Source organism: Rana temporaria, chromosome 3, assembly GCF_905171775.1.
Source record: "Rana temporaria chromosome 3, aRanTem1.1, whole genome shotgun sequence".
Taxonomy (NCBI): domain Eukaryota; kingdom Metazoa; phylum Chordata; class Amphibia; order Anura; family Ranidae; genus Rana; species Rana temporaria.
The window spans coordinates 365980922-366005570 of record NC_053491.1 but is presented as its reverse complement, the minus strand read 5'-3'; the positions used below and the strand labels follow the sequence as shown (position 1 = coordinate 366005570).

The 24649-nt window shown below is 41.6% G+C and overlaps 1 protein-coding gene and 2 non-coding genes across 3 annotated transcripts in view; 1 reads left to right on the top strand and 2 right to left on the bottom strand.

The window, feature by feature from the left end:
- IRAG2 (inositol 1,4,5-triphosphate receptor associated 2) overlaps nt 1-24649 on the top strand; it is a 165836-nt gene that overhangs the window by 112069 nt on the left and 29118 nt on the right. Inside the window, exons 15-18 of the mRNA XM_040345416.1 lie at nt 15424-15464; nt 15554-15582; nt 21244-21348; nt 22635-22693. Coding sequence (XP_040201350.1) covers nt 15424-15464; nt 15554-15582; nt 21244-21348; nt 22635-22693 — 234 coding nt within the window. The remainder of the gene's footprint in view (nt 1-15423; nt 15465-15553; nt 15583-21243; nt 21349-22634; nt 22694-24649) is intronic.
- Nucleotides 14830-14903, bottom strand: TRNAT-AGU. Its single transcript has one exon. It is a non-coding gene; the product is annotated as a tRNA-Thr (tRNA).
- Nucleotides 15053-15126, bottom strand: TRNAT-AGU. The gene has a single exon. It is a non-coding gene; the product is annotated as a tRNA-Thr (tRNA).

Sequence of the window (24649 nt, the reverse complement as noted above, 5' to 3'; positions counted from 1 at the left end):
ACTGGTTTGGGCTGGTATCATCAAAGATGAGCTTGTGGGGTCTTTTCGGATTGAGGATGGAGTCAAGCTCAACTCCCAGTCCTACTGCCAGATTATGGAAGAGACCTTCTTCAAGCAGTGGTACAGGAAAAAGTCACCATCCTTCAAGAAAAACATGATTTTCATGCAGGACAATGCTCCATCACACGTGTCAAAGTACTCCACAGCGTGGCTGGCAAGAAAGGGTATTAAATAAAAAAAGTAATGACATGGCCTCCTTGTTCACCTGATCTGAACCCCATTGAGAACCTGTGGTCCATCATCAAATGTGGGATTTACAAGGAGGGAAAACAGTACACCTCTCTGAACAGTGTCTGGCAGGCTGTGGTTGCTGCTGCACGCAATGTTGATGGTGAACAGATCAAAACACTGACAGAATCCATGGATGTCAGGCTTTTGAGTGTCCTTGCAAAGAAAGGTGGCTATATTGGTCACTGATTTGTTTTTGTTTTGTTTTTAAATGTCAGAAATGTGTATTTGTGAATGTTGAGATGTTATATTGGTTTCACTGTTAAAAATAAATCATTGAAATGGCTATCTATTTATTTTTTGGTTAAGTTGCCTAATAATTCTGCACAGTAATAGTAGTCACCTGCACACACAGATATCCCCCGAAAATAACTAACACTAAAAACAAACTAAAAACTACTTCCAAAAAAATTCAGCTTTGATATTAATGAGTTTTTGGGGTTCATTGAGAACATGGTTGTTGTTCAATAATAAAATGAATCCTCAAAAAATACAACTTGCCTAATAATTATGCACTACCTGTATACTTCTAGCATCAATACCATATTATGGTTATACAATCTGACAGGTGCGCTTTATATGTTGTCCATTTTTATATCTACATTTTGTTGTTGAAATGTTATTAATCATTGTGCACATATTTACCTTCCTGAATGAGGCTCACAGGACCGCTCTCTTCCTCCTGCTCTTCTGCTTGAGAAGTTGGGGTGGTGGGGGGGGGAAGCTCCTCAGCTTGCTCCTCAACAGGAGCTGGGGTTGGGGAGTGGGAGGGCCCTGGCTGCTCCTCCTCATCCATGTCCTCCTCTGCCGCATCCTCCTCTGCCGCATCCTCCTCCTCCTCCTCATCGGCCTGGCGCCTTCTGCGCTTGGCGCGGACAACTGGCATTGGAGCTCCTATAATAACACAATGTTCATATATTATAAAAATGTTTTCTAATGACGTATGCAAATTCTGTGTACTGTGCTGTATTGTATATGAATACAAATTGATTTATATAGACAGTTAACCAATGGGACAATGTTATATTAAAGGGTCTTGTGGGCACTACAGGGGACTGAGCGTGAGCTGGGATGCAACCATGTTAAAATGAGCTGTTTTTGTCTCCTTTGTTTTGTTCAGACCATCTCATGTTAAAAAAAGGGCCTGATGGAGCACACGGGATTACTATAACAACCCCACTCCTAACACAGGAATTTAGTGGTAATCTATATATATAAAACTCAACGTGTGTGTGTGCATAAATGTATGTATGTATGTATGTATGTATGTTCCAGCATCACGTACAAACGGCTAAAGATATTTATATGAAACTTGGCACACAGGTTACTTATATGTCAGCCACAAACATAGGATAGGTGGTTTAAACCTTACCCACCCCCACTTGCCATGGTCGGGGTTTTTCTTTAAAGTCCCATGCAAAGCAATGGGAAAATTATGTTCCCACATAACTTCTGTGTTCCTGTCTGCTGCCCCATGTCTTTTTTCAACAGTACTATGAATACCTTGGCCGGTGGTGATATATGTTAGCACAACATGGCATCTTGGTTAACAACATCTGACCTTACATGAATTACATATGACCTTACATAACTGTCACCAAAGGAGCTGCGGTGGCTCCACGCGATTGCCACTGCACTGACAACTGATTCACCTCTGCAGCTAGGGGTTCGGATCCCGCTCTCGGCTACCTGTGAATTGAGTTTGGTGGTCTCAGCCCCGCCACTGGTGGGTGTGCTATGCGAGGTTGGGTTGGGAGGACCCCCTCACACCCGCCATTGCCAACCGGGGCATGGAGAAAGGTGGCAGATTGCCTCTGGGGGAGGCCTCCCAACTCCTGCAGGCCGGCTCCTCTCTCTTTCGAGTTCACGCACAAAATACACTTTTTTAAAAAAAAACATAACTGTCAACAATAACTTACCTGGATGATATTTAGCCCGAAGACGTCTGACATTACCCATTTGGCGCCTCTTGAGGTCAGACCACTTCTTAACAATGGCCTTGTGGTCATGTTGGCCGCCAAAGTCAGCGATTAGGGCGCTGACCACAGCCCTTTTCTGTGGCTGCCGCCGCAGGTCATCATATCCTGTTTCCAGGAACTTCTGCAAGATGAAGAACAAAGTATATTGTAATACTTCTGTTGACAGCCTTATGGATATATGACGTAAATGTATGCTATTCAACAATTGGAAGCATTCTCGCCTTATTAATCAATGACAGGGGTAACATGAAAGATTTTATATCCTGCCATTTCGGTCGCCACCTTTTTTGCATAAATATAGCAGCCATTATCATTTGCATAATTATGAATATATTATTAACAACACAGGATACACGTATAGGGGAGATATGCGTTGCTAACTCTTTTCCCTGTCAGGAGCCTAACGCCCCGGGGGGTCAGAGACGGGACCTTTTTCGGAGGACCACTGACGTATGTACCAGTCGCAGTTTTTTGTGATGTCACTCTTTAGGTGTGTGCACATTTTTCACTGCATCCGGGTGGAGTTTTTGGGTTGTGTTTTGCACGCCACAGGCTTTTCAACAGGAAAAAAACAGCTGGAGGCAGAATGGTTGCAAAACACTACGTGTTTGTTACTTAACTCTGGGTTTCAAGACCAGTCCACCTCCAGCTGTTGCAAAACTACTACTCCCATCAGCCACGGTCTGTCAGTGCATGCTAAGAATTTTACTTTTGCTGCATTTAGGGTGCCACAGTTTAGAGACCCGTGCATAAAGGCCTGAAAAATGGGGGCCTGCAGAACTTACAATACTAGAAGTGCCAGCATTCCCAGGCATGCTGGAAGTTGTAGTTCTGCAACATCTAAAGGGCAATATGTATTCGAACGTCCTTGGGCCTTGAGGACACTGAAGTCAGGACGTTCGCATACGTCCTATGTCCAAAAAAATTTTAAATTCATTATGCTAAATAACAAGGAAAAGTGCCAATATACACATTTGCCAACCAGGGTGTCTGCAGCTGTCCAGGCATGCTGGGACTTGTAGTTTTGTAAAAGCAGGAGACACATTTTTTGTGAAATACTAATATATGATCATATATACTAACTTTTAAACTAGACTTAAATGCTGGGCTGGGCTGGGACTTGTAGTTTTGTAAAAGCAGGAGACACATTTTTGGTTAAATACTAATATCTGATCATATATACTAACTTTTAAACTAGACTTAAATGCAGTTGAAGATGATGAAATAACAGTGGTCAAAATACTTACACAAATCAGCAACTTTTCCTCAGACTTAGTGAAATTGCTTCCAACCATGTTGCTGTGTGATTGCGCTGCGATCATAAGTTGGAAACTGGCAAGGCTCCAGGAAATGGTCGCGTGTTGTTCGCGTGTTGATTGCGCTGCTTGGACCGAGATGGGTCCATATGGCTTCGGCTGTATGGACCACAGTAACTCTTTTCCCTGTCAGGAGCCTAGGAGCCTAACGCCCCGGGGGGTCAGAGACGGGACCTTTTCGGAGGACCACTGACGTATGCAACCGTCGCAGTTTTTTGTGATGTCACTCTTTAGGTGTGTGCAAATTTTTCCTTGCACCGGGTGGAGTTTTTGGGTTGTGTTTTGCACGCCACAGGCTTTTCAACAGAAAATAACCAGCTGGAGGCAGAATGGTTGCAAAACACTACGGGTTTGTTACCTAACTCTGGGTTTCAAGACCAGTCCACCTCCAGCTGTTGCAAAACTACTACTCCCATCAGCCACGGTCTTTCAGTGCATGCTAAGAATTTTACTTTTGCTGCATCTAGGGTGCCACAGTTTAGAGACCCGTGCATAAAGGCCTGAAAAATGTGGGCCTGCAGAACTTACAATACTAGAAGTGCCAGCATTCCCAGGCATGCTGGAAGTTGTAGTTCTGCAACATCTAAAGGGCAATATGTATTCGAACGTCCTTGGGCCTTGAGGACACTGAAGTCAGGACGTTCGCATACGTCCTATGTCCAAAAAAATTTTAAATTCATTATGCTAAATAACAAGGAAAAGTGCCTAAATACACATTTGCCAACCAGGGTGTCTGCAGCTGTCCAGGCATGCTGGGACTTGTAGTTTTGTAAAAGCAGGAGACACATTTTTGGTTAAATACTAATATCTGATCATATATACTAACTTTTAAACTAGACTTAAATGCAGTTGAAGATGATGAAATAACAGTGGTCAAAATACTTACACAAATCAGCAACTTTTCCTCAGACTTTGAGAAATTGCTTCCCACCATGTTGCTGTAATATTGGGAAACTGGCAAGGCTCCAGGAAATGGTCGCGTGTTGTTCGCGCAATTGCGCATGCGCGATCGAAAAATCGCAATATGTATTTTGGTTAAAATATCATACATATTCGATTTCAGAGTGCTGCTACAGCAGTTTTCGAAATATCTGCAATAAATTTCGCATTCGCATGTTGCGATATTTCGATAAAATATCAGGAATATTCTGAGCCAATCAGAGCGCTCCTCCAGCATATCTCGAAATTGCGCAATAAATATCGCATTCGCATGTTGCGATATTTCGATAAAATATCAGGAATATTCTGAGCCAATCAGAGCGCTCCTCCAGCATATCTCGAAATTGCGCAATAAATATCGCATTCGCATGTTGCGATATTTCGATAAAATATCACGAATATTCTGAGCCAATCAGAGCGCTCCTCCAGCATATCTCGAAATTGCGCAATAAATATCGCATTCGCATGTTGCGATATTTCGATAAAATATCACGAATATTCTGAGCCAATCAGAGCGCTCCTCCAGCATATCTCGAAATTGCGCAATAAATATCGCATTCGCATGTTGCGATATTTCGATAAAATATCACGAATATTCTAAGCCAATCAGAGCGCTCCTACCGCAGTTATTAAAAAATCGCAATTATTTTCGCATTCGCAATAGCGAAAAATCGCATTCAATTAATTTCGATAAAATATCACGAATATTCGAATTTAGCGAATATATCTCGAATATTCGAATATATATTCGAGATATATCGCGAAATCGAATATGGCATATTCTGCTCAACACTAGTTTCCACCAGTGTTGTGCTTCTGGCACTGCTGGACATCTTCTGATGTTGAAAGGAAGTAAGCATGATGTATCTTTCAGCTGCTACATTAAGTCTCCTTGGGAAACCACTGGGTCCTCAATGTTGCCCATTTCTCTGTGCTTCTTCAAAAGAGGTTGAACCGCACAGCTTGAAACCCAAGTCTGCTTTTACATTTTTGCCTGGGAAGAGACCTTGCTAATGCAGTATAGCTGCTGTGCTCAGTCTTGGCATGGTGGATGACCGACCTATGACGTGAAACCTCTTCCACAATCTCACCTTAGTTGCAAATTTGACTGTTCCTCACCCAGTTTTAAGCTTCCCACACAGCTGTTCTAGTATCAATTAACAACTGTAATTCAACCTATATATGAAATTGATCATTATCACCTGCTTGCTATAATGGGTAAATCAAACACCTGACTTTTAGGGCCGGTTCACACTACTGTGACTTCAAAATCGTGCAATTTTAGGGAATGCCAGTCTATAGAGCTGAATTTGCATCGCACATGGATCAAACTTGCACAGGACCCTTTTTTAACGCAGCTTAGATTCGCAACGCATTGATGTGAACAGCACTCATTGAAAACTATGTTGGTAAAATGACTTGCGAATTTGAGCAATCACAATGGATCAAATTTGCAATAGAATTTGAAGCAGTGTGAACCTACATCTACGCATTTCCTAGAACAAGATCTTTAACCCAACACAACGTGTCAATAGACCCATAGTGAGCCTCTGGGACAGGGATGGTCCCCCCATTTATTTTTCTTTTTTCCTCTCTTCCCCCTCCTTTTTTTTTTCCCTCTCTATCCCCCCTCTTTTTCTTCTTTCCCTCTTTTACATCTATTTCTCTAGATCCTCTCCACCTTAGCATTGCCTTTTTGCCCATAAGTAAGAGAGGTACCCCTTTTTTTTGGTAAGCGCATCAAATTTTCAGGCATGCAACTTTCTATTTTTCTTGTCATTTCTAAAAATAAAACAAAATAAAAAGTAAAAGAAAATATATATTTTTTAACGCATTCATTTTTTTTTTGCAGCTTTTCTTGACAACTGCCTAAAACCTTTGCAAAGTACTGTATATATTCTGTATCGGAGAATTATTGTGGGTTGTCTGTTGCTGTCCCCTCTGCATTATTGAATTTTATCCTTCCATCGCTGTGTGATTTAGTTTGTGCTTTGGCTGTTTTTAGACTACAGTGTTCAGAAGTTTACGGTCCTGTCAGTGGAAATTATGGAGTTACTTTCAGGAATGATAATAATGATTGTAATGCTTTCACAAGCTGGCATGGAGCTGAAGGAAGACCTGACCTTCCACATTTTGTTACGCTACGAACGTTGTATACACATTGATTTGTTCCAGGGCTCCTGTGCTGTCGGCAAAAACTCCATGCCGACCTCTAGTCTGAGGAGACAGACTGGAGATTTTAGTGTTATGTTGTAACACTAGGATAATCAAATGCTCATTGGACGTACAGGGCCACGTTATGTAACATTTAGTCCTGCACTATTGACAAAGGATCCCCAGAGCACTATGAATTAACTAAAGAGCGAGAGCACAGGGGTAGCTGCCTTTCTTAAAGCTCCCTCTGACCAATTGAAAGCACAGAGCCATACAGTGTATAGTCTTTGCTCTTAAGCTTGCCTTACATCTGTAGAATTTCAGTTGTGAAAATTATGTTTTTTCGAACGGTTTCTCCATTTATCCAAGAGTTAAAGGGGACCATTCAACAGTCGGTTTCAAAGGATCAATCAAAGGACAAAGGTGGAAAATTTTTGTTGACTCTTATAGGAACTACAAAATTTCTAAAAGTTAAATTCGCTCTGGGTCAAGAAAAATCAAAACTAGTCTTATGCGCATGCGCTTGTCAAAGTTAATCTGGAGTTAGAACGTTCATTCTTCGAAAATCAAGACTTTGAAGTGATACTTGCATACATAGTACATATTAGGTGAGGTTGAAAAAAGACACAAGTCCATCAAGTCCAACCTATGTGTGTGATTGTATGTCAGTATTACATTGTATATCCCTGTATGTTGTGGTCGTTCAGGTGCTTATCAAATAGTTTCTCGAAACTATCAATGCTCCCCGCTGAGACCACTGCCTGTGGAAAGGAATTCCACATCTTTGCCACTCTTACAGTAAAGAATCCTCTACGTAGTTTAAGGTTAAACCTCTTTTCTAATTTTAATGAGTTTTATCCCTATTGTGGGGTCGCCAGTATGGTATTTGTAAATTGAAATCATATCCCCTCTCAAGCGTCTCTTCTCCAGAGAGAATAAGTTCAGTGCTCGCAACCTTTCCTCATAACGAATATGAGCTTCGTCACCCTTCTTTGTACTCTCACCATTCCCAGTACATCCTTCCTGAGGACTGGAGCCCAGAACTGGACAGCATACTCTAGGTGTGGCCAGACCAGAGTCTTGTAGAGCTGGAGAATTATCGTTTTATCTCTGGAGTTAATCCCCTTTTTAATGCATGCCAATATTCTGATAAATACTGGTAAAAAACGTTATTGCAAGCCCCCTAGTAACTTTCTATACCACCACTGCGTTCAGGATAAAAATAAATACCTAAAGCTGCTACTTAGAAAATTGTAAAGTGAATCTTTAAATTAAAAAATAGTAGTGCTCTGTTTTTCAAAAACAGTATTAATATATATTTTTTTTATGTATGAAAAATTATTAAATGTGACATAAAATAATTGCATTTATATATATATTGTATACCGTGCACTTTTTTGTCCTGAAAATCAGGGCAAAATCGTGGGTGCACGATATACGCCAATACCCGCTTCCCGCGCCGAGTTTGAACCACTGCGCCGGCATATACCGAGCGCAGTACACTCGGGTATAGTCGGGCAGGCTCGGCTCCTCTCGCGGTCACGTACAGGACGTGACTGCGAGAGGAGCCGAGCCTGCCTGACTATACCCGATAGTACTGCGCTCGGTATATGCCGGCGCAGTGGTTCAAAGTCAGCGCGGGGATCGAGCAGGGAGGACACCGCAGAAGGATGCCGGACCCGACGAGGCCGCCGATGGACACCAAAACTGTAAGTACTAAAAAAAATGTTTTACAGGAATGTGGGTCCACTTTAGGGGTGCGCGCTATACGCCGGAGCGCGCAATACCACGATAAATGCGGGTATATATAAAAATATGTGTAATAAATATATGAATATAGATCACCCCACGTAAAAGTGAAGTTATAGTGCATATAAACTTAGGGCCAGATCCACAAAAGGGATACGACGGCGTATCTACTGATACGCCGTCGTATCCCTGTTTCTATCTTTGGAACTGATCCACAGAATCAGTTTCCAATAGATAGGCAGAAGATCCGACATGTGTAAGGGACTTACACTGTCGGATCTTAGGATGCAGTACCTCGGCCGCCGCTGGGGGCATTTCTCGTCGAAATGCCGCTTCAGGTTTCCAAATTAGCACTTACGGAGATCCACAAAGCTTTTACGCTTCGTTTTTTCTCTGTAAATATTAGTTTGCAAATGCAAAATTAGGGCTGCTTTTACAAGGCCTAAACTGTTTAGGCCTTGTAAAAGTAGACCCTTCTATCCCGCGTCGCCGTCCTTTTTTTTTTTTCAAATTTTTTTTTTCCCGCCACAACTCTTATTTTTTTTTTACGCCCGTCACGATTCTCAAAACCCGGCGCAACGTAAAACCGCGCAAACATGTCGGGAGAATGACATTGTGAGCATGCGCAGTACGTCCGGCGCGGGAGCGCGCCTAATTTAAATGGGACTCGCCCCATTTGAATAGGAACGCCTTGCGCCGGCCGGATTTAAGTTACACAGCCGAAAATTTCTAGGTAAGTGCTTTGTGGATCGGGCACTTGGGTAGAAATTTTGCCGCAGTGTAACTTAAATGGGAATATTTAAGTTACGGCGGCTGGCTGTGGATCTGGCCCTTAGTGATTAAACTTAATTTGTCAACAAATAATTTCTTTCTTGAAAAACACTTGATGTAAATCTTCCACCACACCGCTCCTCAACCATTGTACTCGCATCACTTAAAAATCACACAGGCACTTCAATCAAAAAGCTTTCTAATGAAGGAGACTTGCAGTGGTATGTTGGGTATTATGGCCTCGACAGACCGTAATACCTTACTTACCACTGCAAGTCTCCTTCATTTATTTTACATGTGGATTTGATTTTCTTGTGATCACTGTTGGAATTGCCTATTAACAACCCAGGTGGAGTATAAAGCTATTATGCCGAGCATGTGAGTGCTAGGCATATCTTTTTGGTGAGTTTTATTTTTTTGGGAGTGGATTCACAAACACGAGCGGTGTGGTGGAAGATTTGGATCAAGTTTTTTTTCAAGAAAGAAATTATTTATTGACAAATTAAGTTTAATCACTTGAATATTTGTGCAATTTATGGACATTCTTTTATGAACTGACGTTTCACTTCTTGCTGTTTGTGTTCTGTTTGATTTATGTACACAGATGTATGTACACTTGTATGCACTATAACTTCACTTTCACATGGTGATTTATATTCATATATTACACATATTTTTGTGTGTGTATAGTATATATTATTTTTTATGTCATAATTTATATATATATATATATATATATATATATATATATATATATATATATATATATATATATATATATATATATATATATATATATATATATATATATATATATATATATATATATATATATATATATAACCCCCTGGATGGGTTCACTACACCCGGAACGATACAGAGAAACAGCTGAAGATGGATGAAAACAAAGATTTTGGTTTATTCTTCCATCTTGCTGGAAACAAGTGCAAGTATCCAAACAGCATAAACAAAATCAAACATAAAATAAACCCAGGCCACTTGGGGCGTCTACCTTCACCACACAGGAACCTATCTATGGAGTCTGGCACAGCCTACTGCTGAGCAGACACTGCTGGTCATACAGCCGAAAAACAAATCGACTTTTTGATTTTTATCACACAGAAAAATCAACAACACCTCACCTCTTCAGAAGTATTTCTGATCACTGCTCTCCTTCACTCAAAAAGCCTCAGGATGTAGCAATCAGTAGTAATCCTCTGGATTACTTATAGAGGCCTTAATGGCCTCATTCTGAACAGCTGAAGTTTTCCAACGCCCTTAAACCTTTCTGGCTACTTCTGCAGCTGCCACCTGATAATAATTGGTGTATTGTCTAAACAAGGCAGAAATGTCTCTCCCATCTGTGACAACACCCACAGATTTACCTGACTTCCTGTCACTATATATATATATATATATATATATATATATATATATATATATATATATATATATATATATATATATATATATATATATATATATATATATATATAAATTACTGTTTTTTCAAAAACAGAACGCTGCTAAGTTTTTCATTTAAAGATTCACATTTCACCATGCCAAGATTCTGTTTGCTTTGTTAGCAGCAGCTTGGCATTGCATGCCATTGCTGAGCCTATCATGTACTAGCACTCCCAGGTCCTTTTCCATCCTAGATTCCCCCAGAGGTTCCCCCCCAGTGTATAGATTGCGTTCATATTTTTTCCACCCAAATGCATTTATTTTTACATTGAACCTCATTTGCCATGTAGTTGCCCACCCCATTAATTTGTTCAGATCTTTTTGCCAGGTTTCCACATCCTGCAGAGAAGTTATTGCCCTGCTTAGCTTAGTATCATCCACAAATACAGAGATTGAACTGTTTACCCCATCCTCCAGGTCGTTTATGAACAAATTAAATGGGATTGATCCCAGGACAGAACCCTGGGGGACCCCACTTTCCACCCCTGCCCATTCCGAGTTCTCCCCATTTATCACCACCCTCTGAACTCGCCATTGTAGACAGTTTTCTCTTCTAAAAGTTGCATATAATCTTACAAATTGGGATGACACCGGAAATTATACATTGAGCATTTGTGTTGATTAATTAATGGTCTTTTCAAAGGAGTTTAATTGAAGGAAGATTTTGTGTATTGGAGTTGGGAATTATGTGTTCTCTGAGATCTCTGTGTAATGTAATAATCTGAAGTGTTCTCTTGAAGATTAGGTCTAATACAAACACAATTTAAGCAGCACTGGAATATGCAGCCTCTATTTAAGTAGGGTAAATCTTGCTGTCAGTTGTATGCCTTTAATGGAGTCATAAAGGGGAGAAAATTAAATATACAAATTCCTCTGGAGCTGCGGAAGGCAGGCAGAGTGTCGACACTTTACACTTTGTGAAAACCAGCTACATGGTTACTTGTATTTTTTTGTTTTAAACTGAGTTGTAAACTGGGCCTTCTACAAGGGCATCTCCATAAATTTGCCATGTCATCTGCTGGTGTTGGTCCACTGTATTTTATCAAGCCCAAAGTCGGCACAGCCCTCTACCAGGAAATTCCAGAGCACTTCATGCTTCTCTCTGCTGACTAGCTTTATGAGATGCTGATTTCATTTTCCAGCAGGACTTGGCACCTGCCCACACTGCCAAACGTACCAACACATGGTTTAATGATCATGGTATCACCATGCTTCATTGGCCATGCCGCATTGATAGTAGTAATTCATGCAAAAGGAGCACGACCAAGTATTGAATGCATACTATACTGTATATGGACATTCTTTTCGGTATTAATCTTTTTTATTTTTTTTGGTCTTATTTAATTGAATTTTCTGAAATACAGAATTTGGGGTTTTCACTAGCTGTAAGCCATAATCCTCAAAATTAAGAGAAAGAAATGCTTGAAATATATCACTCTGCATGTATAAAGCATCCATACAATGAGTTACTGAGACTAACTTTTTGATGATAATCACATTTTCTGGAGCTCCTCTTTTTTTTTATTTTATACATGGGTAATACTTGGTTAAGAAGTCTAAACCAGTGTGTTGGCGTAGGAGGGTTTGGTGATTTCCAATGTATTTTGTAAGAAAAACAATCAGCGTCTGATGGACCATTTTCATCGGTTAACCGATGAAGCTGACTGATGGGTCAGTCGTGCCTACACACCATCAGTTAAAAAAACGATCGTGTCAGAACGCGGTGACGTAAAACACAACGACGTGCTTAAAAAAACGAAGTTCAATGCTTCCAAGCATGCGTCGACTTGATTCTGAGCATGCATGGATTTTGAACCGATGGACGTGCCTTCAAACGATCGTTTTTTTTTTTCTTCTATCGGTTAGGTATCCATCGGTTACCTAACCATCAGACCGTTCTCATCGGTTTGACCGATCGTGTGTGCGCGGCATAAGTGTCTACACAGCTGCTGAACACTTATAGTGATGCACCACACCTACTACAATATTAATTTTGTGGAAATAGTGCAGCGCTGCCTATCTATAAATCTTATATAAACAAATAATTAAACATTCCTTAAAACAATTTATGAAAAAAGAAAATAAATTGTAAAAAACAGTTCATGTGTAGGTTTCCAAAGCTGTCACCGCTGTGAAAAATCATATTTAAATAGGTCCAATATTCGGTGCACACCACCACCTGCTAAAATGCCTGCTCACCTCAAGGATGAGTATAAAACTCGGACAGATCACTCCCTGTGTCCACAACGATCAGTCAACTTTACCAATGGTAGCAATTCCAGTATTCCAACATAACAATCCCAAACACACACCTCCAAGATGACCACTGTTGGAGGAGTCAAAGATGACTCCAGTGGCAACCTGTGAAGCTCTGGTGAACTCCATGCCCAAGAGGGTTAAGGCAGTGCTGGAAAATATTAGTGGCCACACAAAATATTGACACTTTTGAGCCCAATTTGGACATTTTTACTTAGGGGGTACACACTTTTTGTTGCCAGCGGTTTAGACGTTAATGGCTGTGTGTTGCGTTATTTTGAGGGGACAACAAATTTACACTGTAATACAAGCTGTACACTCCTTTACATTGTAGCAAAGTGTAATTTCTTCAGTGTTGTCACATGAAAATATATGATTAAATATTTTATAAAAATGTGAGGGGTGTACTCACTTTTGTGAAATACTGTATCTATCATTTTTGTCCCTTTTTCAGTGCTCATTTGAGTCTCTTCCTGTACCTCGCACCTCCTCACACACAATGGCTCTTCTGTGCTTTCACAGGAAAGGATTCAAATTAGCCGACAATAAATAGAATGGATTTGCATCAGGGAACGATGTACTCCTCTCATAGTGGCAGAGTTGATATGGCTGAAAAGGCGACTAATGGCCATCACAATTACTCTTTCACAAAAAAATATTTCCTTCCTGATCCCCTTCCTCCCCAACTCATTTAGATTAAAGTGATTGTAAACAACCACCTTGTAAAACAACCCATTCAATTTAAAATGGAAATGAAAGGCAAAACATTTGTGTATAGATACAAAAAAACATTCTAAATACCCCCCCCCTTTTTTTTTTCATACGTGGTCACATATCCTCTGTTCTCAGCTGCATAAGATCTGGGAAAGGAGAAGCATCAGCACACTGATCTTCACAGTCCATGGCTGTGTGTGGAAGGGGGGTGTCAGGACAAGTCTGATCATTGGATGAGAGCAGGCTGAGTTTCCAGCACAACTAGAGTACTGACCACACTGCTTTCCTATTACAAACTAACTATACTAGGCTTGAGAGCACAGTAGGGACTGGCAGGAACACCAGAGATTTTACACAAAGGAAACAATACAAAAAGAACAGGATACATGTTCATACAAGTACATGGTACAGAGGGCACTTGTCAGGAATATGAAATTCTGGGTTTACGTATGCTCTAATTCTCGAAATCACAAGATTGCCTTATAAGCCAAAAGTAAATTTAACTTTAGATATATTTTTTTTTTTTGGCTCAAGTAAGGGAGGGCTTTATAGCCCCCATCAGTTGGGGAACTTCTGTGTCCTATTGGAGAGATTTCCCTTCACTTCCTTTCCAATAGTCAAAACAGGAAGTGAGAGGAAATACTTATAAAGTGAGCAAATCCGGTGTGTCACAAGGGTCCCCGGAATTGGTCTCTTCATTAGATTTCCCCTCCTATTAGGGTTCTGATGTCCAGAAAATAATTCAATTTTCTTTTACTTTCGATGTTAATGGTAAACAGGTCAAATAAGGTGAATCTCCCAAACAGGGCACAGACGGCAACAACAAATGACAGGTTTTCTCCACTCTATTCAAAATGTAACTTTGTTACACTTCAGGCAATTTATTTTTGTCTATCTGTTGCAGAGTTTTTTTCTTTTACCCGGAGATCCTACCAGTAACCGCACTTCCCACTGCAGGCTGACAACGCTAAGTCCCTGTGCTCCCTCCAAAGACCAAGTCCCCTCCATTGAGAGGGCATCCAGGGCCGATCTTTAGCCCAATGGGCTGGTATGTACAGGGAGAATTTTTCAAATCTTTGGTGGCAGGGTTTTTCCGTGAGTCGAGCGCTGGGTTGGAAATCTGCCACGCTTGGGAGGCTCGGGGGTGACATTGGGCTTGGGCAAGACCAAAAACGTTATAAATGGAAGGACTCCACGGCAGGCACTGCTGAGATTTGAACTCAGGATCTCCTGTTTACTAGACAGGCGCTTTGACCAACTAAGCCACAGCGCCTTGCTGGGGGCCAGGCCCTTTGTGAGAGTTTTCTTCAAATCTTGGGGGGGGGGGGGGGAATTTTTTGCGTGGGTTGGAGACCTACCACGCTTGGGAGACGTTAAGCTTGCGCAATACTGAAAACGTTCTAAATGGAAAGACTCCACGTTAGGCACTGCTGAGATTTGAACTCAGGATCTCCTGTTTACTAGACAGGCGCTTTGACCAACTAAGCCACAGCACCTCACGTGGGGATCAAAGGCCCAGGCCACCCGATCAAGTGCAAAGGTGAGAGCAGCAGTGGGGAGGGGTGCTAGGTGCAGATATGAAAAGTGGACAGGGCTCAAGATGAGCTGTATTTTCTTCTGTTGTCAGCCTGAAACAGGATGTGCTCTTACAGGTCCTCCAGGTAGCTCAGCAGCAAAGTGTCCCTGACAAATCTTCAAGCCTTTGGCAGCCTTGTGGATAATTTTGTATGTTGAACACTATAAAGGTTTGGGGAAAAAACGCAACATAATGGTCATTCTATTTTATGTTTCAGGAGAACAGGGAACATGCACCAGCGGCTGTGGACAATACAAGGTTATTGAAATACTTTTATAGAATTTTATACAATTTTAGTCTCTTCGCTTGTTCTCTTTTACTCAAGGGCTTGTGTGTTTCTCTCACAGCTCTTCGGATGACCCGTCGGCAGCACCTGGTAAGAGATTTGTGAATGTTTTGGGCTCCGTTGACTTGTGATGTGGTGTTTTCTTAAGGGTTTTGCTGGTTCAAATCGCAATAAAAATCTTTCCCATTCTTGTGAATGGTTCTCTTCACACTGTGCTGTCTGCATGTTGCGTCATGTTGGCTTTTTCTTTATAAAATACATTTTTGACTATCCCTTGTGCGATATTATTTCTACGTTTACAGACAAATGTTACCATAACTCCTCTCCCAGGACTAAAAACCTAGGCTCAAGCACATTTGTCCATCTCCCCTAGCCACCTTTCCTCTTGGCAGCAGCAATTTTGCAGAACACGTTTTATTGGCCAGAATAACTAATTTTTCTGGCTTTTTAAATGAATTAATTTTCAAGGACTTGATGTGCCTAGCGTTAACGCATGTTTACTCATGTCAAGCATTTTTCTGCCTAAACACCACTGCTGCTGGACGCACTGGCAGTGGGTTTTTGTCGCTAAATCCCCCTAAGTGCCTATGTGTGCATGGACGCACAGGCTAACCTTGAGTGGCATTTTGGGTCAGAAAAAAAATGCCAGACAACCCTGACAGCAGTGTTAAAAATGTCCATGAACGTTGAAAGAATATGAAATCCAAAACTTTTTTTTTTTTTTTCCCCATCTGTATACCATTAGGGAAATTTTGGTTTCACTTCCTGTCCCAAAGACCCAACAGGAAGTAAGAAGCAGTCTTCCAAACTAAGGGGAAATTACCTCTTAGTTGTCAACAGAATAGGTGTTCTCATTGAAAGATTTCCCTGCATTTCCTGTTTTGATGACAACTTTATCATTTTAGATTTTGCATCACTGTCCTAGTGATGATGGTCACTGAATGAAGGGAGAACGTTTCCCCAGCACAGTAGGCAATAAAAAACTGACAGGGGTTCTAAGTTCACATCACTCTACCCAAAACTAATTTAAAAAAAGATTGTTTTTGGATTTACATTGCTTTTCAACAACATTTTCTTCTGTCAGTATTGTGTATCTAAAGGCCCATGAATTGCAATTAAAGCTTAACTCTAGTCTTGCCCCTTTGTACAGGCTCCTCTCTTGTACACCCACTTTCACACTGACATCCACGCATCAAGATATTTCGGTATTTGCATATCTCCTTCCAAGAGCCAGCCCACTGCTTGCATCAGGACTGAGGGCTCTTGAGAGGAGTATTGTCATCAGGAAGCTATGTACAAAACCTTGCCAGCCCCTTCCCCCAGCCAGGATATGCCTGCATTTCACTGGTCTTAAATAAGGTGTGCACATAAGGCGTACATGAATGCAAAAAATAAATAAGCAGAGTAATGACTTCTGTAAAAGGGACATCGGTCCCACACAGTCACAACCAGTGCTGCTAACGAGGGCCCACCAGTGCCACCTACCAGGGCCCATCGGTACTGCTAGCCAGTGCCCATCAGGGCCTAGGGTGACCACATTTCAAAACTACCATTCAGGGACACCCTCCCTTCCCAAAAATCAGCTTGTGCTGTAACGAATCACAGCACAGTGATTGGACACAAGAGGCGGGATTTATGATTTTTCCAATCACAAGCAGGGGGTGGGATTGTGCTGCTCCAGGCATTCCCGGCCAGGACAAGTACTGTCAGTGAGTAAAGCAGTGATGTGGCGGCCTTTTTTTGGGGGCATCAGATTGGCCCGTGGGGGTGGCTGTGTCAATTTCATTCCGGGACACTGTATTGTCCTGGAATGAAGGTACACGGGACAGACCTGCAAAATGCGGGACTGTCCTGGGCTATCCAGGACATGTGGTCACCCTATCAGTGCAGCCTTATCAGCGCACATCAATAAAGGAGAAAAATTACAGGTTTGAAAATTTTTATAACAAACTATCTTTTTTTTGCAAAAAATGAAAAACACATTAGTGAATAAATACCACCAAAAGAAGCTCTATTTGTAAAAAAAAATGATAAAATTTTTTATATGGGTACAGCGTAGGATGACCACGCAATTGTAATTCAAAGTGCGACAGCGCTGAAAGCTGTAAACTTGCCTGGGCAGATAGTGGGTATATGTGCCCAGAAAGCAAGTGGTTAAACATTCATTAGCATGCTGATGAGGGGGGAGGGACCAGGTAAGGCAAAATTATAAGAAGATTAAACTAAATGATTGGGGATTATTGGATATTTTTCCTATAAACAGAGATGTGATGTAAACATTTGAGGAGCTGTTAATGGGAGTGGAGTTTTGAGTAAATAAATTGGAGAACTCTCTCGGATGAATGCAAACAGGATTTGCTGCAGCCAGTGTTGTCTCCAAAATATCTTGGGGGCACGGAAGCCGCAAGAAAAACATTGAGCATATAATGATGTGATTTAAGAGATTTCTTATCTAAAGGACAAGGGCTTGTATTCTTTGCTTTCTGAGCAACTGTATATATTTCTGCACCATAGAATGTGTCTGATCCACCCAGCAGCTCCAGGGGAGTCTTTATGTCTATAAAGTTCTCCACAAAGATGGGGAGCATATGGGGTAAAGGCAGGGCCGCCATCAGGGGGTACAGGCAGTACACCTGTAAGGGGCCCGGATGGCAACCCCCTTCTTTATACATTTTTCTTTATTTCTTCTTTGTAAAGGCCCTCCCCCCGCTTCTCAATTCGCAGTAGCCCCCCCCCGCTTCTCAATTTCAGGCGGCAGCACCCCCCCCCCCAGCTTCTCTGCTCCAGGGGGCCCATGCCTGAAGCTGTGTAAGGGGCCCCATAATTCCTGATGGCTGCCCTGGGTAAAGGACACGTAAACCTAAAATGAAGGCTTTTTTGCATGTTAACCATTTCTCCCCTTTTTTTTTTCCTTTCCACCTTTTTCTTTTGATTCATCCTATCTCTTGTTTGTCCCTCGCCATCTTATGTGCCCCCCACCCTTTGTACTCTCTCGTGTACCCCACTTCCCCTTGTCCTCTGGCTTGCCCCCACTTCCCCTCGCCTTCTGGCTTGCCCCCACCCCCTCGCTCAGTCTGGCGTGCCCTCCCTTCCCCCTTGCCCTCTCTTGGTCCATTCACATCTCACATTATACAGTTTTTCTCTGCAGGATCTTGGCTGGTGGGTGATGCAGTCCAATGATAGCTATGCATATACATTCTGCCTCCAAGAGTAAATTTTGGTTTGAAGTAATCATTATCCTAAAATAAAAGGGTGTACATAACATTGGTTCCTAAGAGTAAAGCTTGGCTATATACTAGTAGAATTATGTTCAAAATATTTCACGCCAAGAAGGTTTGTTTGATTTTCTTTTCCAATAATTTTTATTAGAAATTAACAGAAAGGTACAATAGTAAAAAAGTACAGCATCCAAGTTTTGATCAATTGTGACATATATTGCAGGTAAGTTTCAAAAACAGACAGTAGATGACCTTCTATTGTTTGGTCAGGTAACCAGCAAAATATCTCAACTCAATGGACACAACAATAATTTAATCATCGATAAAGTAGTATTATGATGATTCAAGATGTATCATTTAGTTATCTACAGCCCATGTGATTCTGTGAACTTCTCAGGTTCACATGAAAGAAGTTTCACAGGACCAACAATGGCATGAAAGTCAAATCAACATGTGGAATGAACTGAGAAAAGAAAAAGTAAAAAAAAAGGGAGAAAAGAAATACAAGACGTGCACCCTGTAAGTGTTTCTCTTTCCAGATCAAGAGGGTCCTGAGAGATCTTTTATCCAGGGATCCCATGTTTTCTCGAAAAGCCTGTCTGAGAAAATACCCACCATGCGGTCCTTGATCCTAATCCATGTCAATTTGGCCTTTAAGGGTCAAATTCAAAGGGGACCGTAGAGAATTTAATGGACTGTGCAATGGAAATTCTGGCTGCTGTAAATATAAATGCGATCAGACATCTCAGATATCTTGGTATTCCAACCTCCCTAAAAGGGCCTGCTGTGGGGTTTTGGTTAGATTCACCTGAGTGAGGGGATAGATAAAATTTTAATTTACGGATCCCAAACCGGCTTTACTTTAAAACAAGTCCACTAGGTCTAAAGGACTGTCTCTTCTTGACTACATCCATAGAAACCCTGAGGAGAGGCCCCCGTGATAGAACACCAAGTGTACTGGCACGAAATACCACTGTAAAGCCTTGTACACACGTACACGTGCTTAAAATTAATGTCTGCAAGGTAGACAGTCAGAATAGTGTAATGATTCTGTTAAAAAACAAGTAAATGCCTATTAAATTCCTTCATCTATATCCCCTCCGGCATTCTAGTTTCTGCTCTCTCATTCACTTCCTGGTTTGCATTGCTTGTTCATGTAAGAACTACATTTCCCAGTATGAATTGGGGCACGCCCAGTAATTCACACCTCCTTGAAGTCTCTAACACGTAGAGAGCATCCTGCCGCACAGATGTAGTTCCCAGTAGGGGGCGAGCATGTCACTGACCACCGCAGTAAAGCCTCTCTTTACGGTGGTGAGTTCCAATCAGAAAAGCAGGAAGTGAACAGAACAGAGAAGAAATAGAGCAACTTCTGAGCAAAAACGAACAATGTGGAAGTGAAAAGAGGAATGTCTGCAGGTAAAGAATGCTTATTAGAAAAAAAAAAAAAAATCCTTTACAACCCCTTTAAAGTCCGCCGGAAAACCCGAGGAGAAAACCGAGAACCTGCTCGGTAACTTTTTTCCCCCTACACACGACCGGGTTTCCCGACGGGAAAACTGCCATGAGAGCTTTGGTCCGGAATCCTGGCCGTGTGTATGCTCCATCGCAGTGTTTCCCATAGAAAAACTGCCGGGTTAAAAACCGCCGGGAATCCCGGCGGGGAAAAAGAGAGCCGGTTCTCCTTTTTTTTTTTTTCTTGCAGTTTTTCTGTCGGCAAAACTGCGATGGAGCGTATACACAGACGGTTTTCCTGGCCAAAAGCTCTCATGGCAGTTTTCCCAACGGGAAAACCGGTCGTGTATACAAGGCTTAAGAAAGCTTTGTAATTTGCCTCAGTCAGGTATTGGTATAAGATTTAAAATTAAATTGAGTCAGTTTCCCCCATTCCGCTACCTCCAGTGTTTCCCCCAAGTCCTGTTCCCATCTTTCCATATGGGGTAATTTAGTGGCAGTCTCATGTAGTATTGTATATATCTTAGATATGTGGTTTGTTTGATTTTCTAATCATTTAGTGGTGTCAAATTTACATTAATTTTGGACCACAGTGACAAGAATATTGAAAGGAGCAGGATGGAAACGTTTTTCCGCTCAAACTAATTTCTAAAGAAGAATGCGGTTTTGATTCATGCAATTACATTCATTCCAAAATTGAATTTTAAAAGCAAACATTTTGAAGTACTTTCAAACCACACTCATCCAGTCATTAAAAGTACAAAGAATTTTGTACAAATGTTCACTTGAAAATCTACTAGTGTAAAGCCAGCTTAAGTCTTAGTAGGCACCCCTCTACCTTTAGTCCTCGTACACCCCATGTCTCTGTCTCTGACTCTGGGAACTCTCTGTATGTAACCTCTGACTTGTGGGAGCTCTGGAATGCTCAATGTAATGTATAGACCTCCATTCTGAATGTAAATTGCGTGATGTTACCGATAACAGAAGTAAAGTCTGTGTAAAGGAAACTGGAGGTAGCATGATGATTTCTATATACACACCCTGTCAATAATTCCAATAATGGTTTATAATATAACAGGAGCAGCAACAGAATCAATGATAATGGAGTCAAATCAATCCGGGCATAAAGAGTCTGGAGAGAAGGACAACATGGCGGAATATCCCAGCGAAGCTGCCACTGAGGGTAAGGGAGCCAAATTCTGTGTTTACTGCTGGAGCGACTGTGTGCTCTATACTGTATATCCGGGGGTCAGACTTTGTCTTTGCTAACGTGCCCCATTCTGAGATTGTAAACACACACTTGGCTCTTTGGTAAGGCTGCCCACATATGGACAGATAAAACCAATACATGCAATCGGCTGAAGCATAGATGGTGACAGCTTTGCTTCTCAGAACAATAGGCAAATTCTGACTTCTCTGCAAAGAAAAGTGAAGGCTCAGTTCCTCAAACATGTGCCACCACGTCCATGTGTTGGTGAAAATTAAGGGCGTCCGCAGTCTGTCAAATATATCTCTGTTTGCAAATACGGAAAGCTTTCTTCACAGTAAGCGCTGTGAAAATGTGGAATAGACTCCCTCCAGAGGTGGTTCTGGCCAGCTCAGTAGATTTCTTTTAAGAAAGGCCTGGATACTTTCCTAAATGTACATAATATAACTGGGTACTGCTCTCTCAGCGACGTCTGCCTGAGTGTGTTCTTCCATCAAAGTCCAAACATTCCTGAAAATGGCTGTAGTAATGATGGGTTCTGTAATGACCACCAGCTGTAAACCGTAGATAATCAGAGTGTAGAAATGTCATCAGCACACCAAGGATTCCATAAAGGGTGCAACATTTTTTAACCAGGGTGCCTTCGGGCCTATTAAGGGGTGCATTGGCAAAATGCCTAAAAATCGCCCCATATTGCCAAAAAATTACCAGCTAGTTGATCAAGCCTGCCTTTTTGTTAGACAAATACACAAGTTTTTTTCATGCATCATTACAACTTTGGGCACTGTTGGCCATCCTAACAACGGATGACCTCATTGATTAAGAGGACGTTGTTAGCCCCCTTCGCTGCCCCTCTCCATCAGCACTGGGGTCACATTTGCAGAGAGAGGAAGAAGAAAAACACTGAAATACTAGCCAGTAACAGTGTGCAAAGGTGTATTTGCTTTGCAAGAATAAATCATCTCCGAGCCTTGAGATTGTGCTGAATTTTAAAGGGCGCCTTTCACGGAAAAAGGTTGACACACTGTCATAGTATGGCAACACGCAATGGGAGCACTCTTGCTTTTGCTATGGTATTGTATTAGATAAACTGTTATACACCATTATAGTATTTGTGACACCTTGAATGCCACGCATTGTGTGGTGGCACAAAATAATTGGAATCTAGGGATATGGTGGCACTATTGACCTTTAAGGGACTCTATTTGGGTATACATATTGCTTTATGTTAACATTTGAGGTCCTTTGCCTCTGTCTTCCAGCTACAGTCATCCAGTCTGATTCACTACAAGATTTAGGTACCCCCAAGGATGGAAAATTGGTATGTGTGCTTAGTAGTTTTTCATTCAAGGCGTAGAGACTGTTAACAGAGCATAATAAATGGGGTAAAGTTGTGTTCCGTCATAGTGATGATTTTTGCATGTGATTGGGCATTCAAAGTGAGCACAGTTTCACTGTTTTAAGGAGCATAGTGTAAAGTAATATTCACTTTACACAATCTTCCTAGACAACAGAACCAGAATGGTGACCTCTGCTGCAGTCAAAGCCATAGTAATACGCATCCAAAAAGGAAAAAAAAGGGCCTTGGGCAGTTTAAGTCATAATGTGCTAGTGTGCATCAGATACCGGTCTTCTTTCCAAGTTTGCAGGCTTTGGCTTTTTCTGATTAGCCGACCTAGTGATGGAAGTCACTCCTGCCCATGGGAATCGCTGTTTACAGCATGGCTCTGAAGGAGCGGCATAGATGTGCTGTGCCTTCAGAGTGCATGCGCCGGTGCATCTAAAGTAAATATCTCCTAGATGGCACACATTTAATATTTACAGTACCTATAGGTAAGCCTCATTATAGGCTTACATATAGGTAAAAATCATACATGGGAATTTACCAGGGCTGTGGAGTCGAGGAGTCGGAGTCGGGGGAAATTTTGGGTACCTGGAGTCGGAGTCGGCAAACAATGCACCGACTCCGACTCCGACTCCTACTAAATTTAGATTGGAATAAAAAAAAAAAAAAAGCAAGTTTAAATGTCCCAATTCACAAAAAGTTATAATTAATGACTTCTCTACTGTAAGAATAAAGACCAATGCATGCAGTGCCTCACGTAACCGCAAAACGAACACGTTAAGTGACCGTGAAGAAGCATGCTTTTCATGTGCTTCACTATATGGCACGCAACACACAATTAGGAGCTGCAATACTTATACTTTCCATAGTGTTGTGTTCTGCTTTTACAGGGAACGCATGTTAGAGAACCAGTAAGTGTCCAAATAAAAAAATTCCAACAGGAGTTTTATAAAGCACTAAAAGAAGTTGAAAAGTATGATCGCTCATCAAAACTTACTGTTGAAGAAGCCATCCTTGTTTATCCAGAGATCGTTAGTGATGTGGCCAGAATAGTTACTGCAATGCCACCCACCCAAGTCAGTGTCGAAAGATTATTTTCAGCCCTAAAAATAATAAAGTCTGACTTAAGAGCCTCTATGAAAGAGGATCTGGCAGAGGCAATTCTCTTCCTTAGAACTCTACATTGAATTGATTTGCATTTGCTAAGCCTATAACTACATTTCAAGATTAATATAAACCATTTCTAGGTTTTGCAGATTTTGTTTTTGGTTCATTATAGATCAGCTTTGTTTTTGTTCTAAAACAACCAAATAATGTGGTTTGTATTTTTGAACTGGTAAAGATCCTGTTCCTGATGTTTATGCCTGCTGCTACTATCCAGCCACTTGATTGTTTTCATTGTGTTTGTCTTTTGCTTAAACTGTGCAATACAGTAGACTGTTGGCTTCCCAGCCAGTAGTCCTGTGGTAGGTTGCGTTTCTTTCCCTCAAGGAATGTATAAAATACATTTGCATATTAATACAGAGGAGTCGGAGTCGGGGAGTCGGAGTCGGGAGTACATAAAACTGAGGAGTCGGAGTCGGAACATTTATCTACCGACTCCACAGCCCTGGAATTTACTCCCACTTTAAAGTGTTCACCTTTTTTTTTTTTCTGAAAAGGTGAACTAACATACACCCTTCCCGCCCCCTGGTCCCCGCTGTACTTACCTCTGTGGGTGATGAGCTCTCGGTGCCCACACAGCTGGTGTATCGGTCCAAGGATTTGAAATCCCCACTGACCCCCGTCCTCTTTTCTGCGGCGTGATCCTGATTGGTCAATGCCAGCACAAAGCATCGCTCTGATCCATCCCAGAAGCACTGCAGAGAAGAGGGAGAGGAGCAGGGATTTCAAATCCACAAACTGCTACATGGGCACTGCTTGCTCATCACG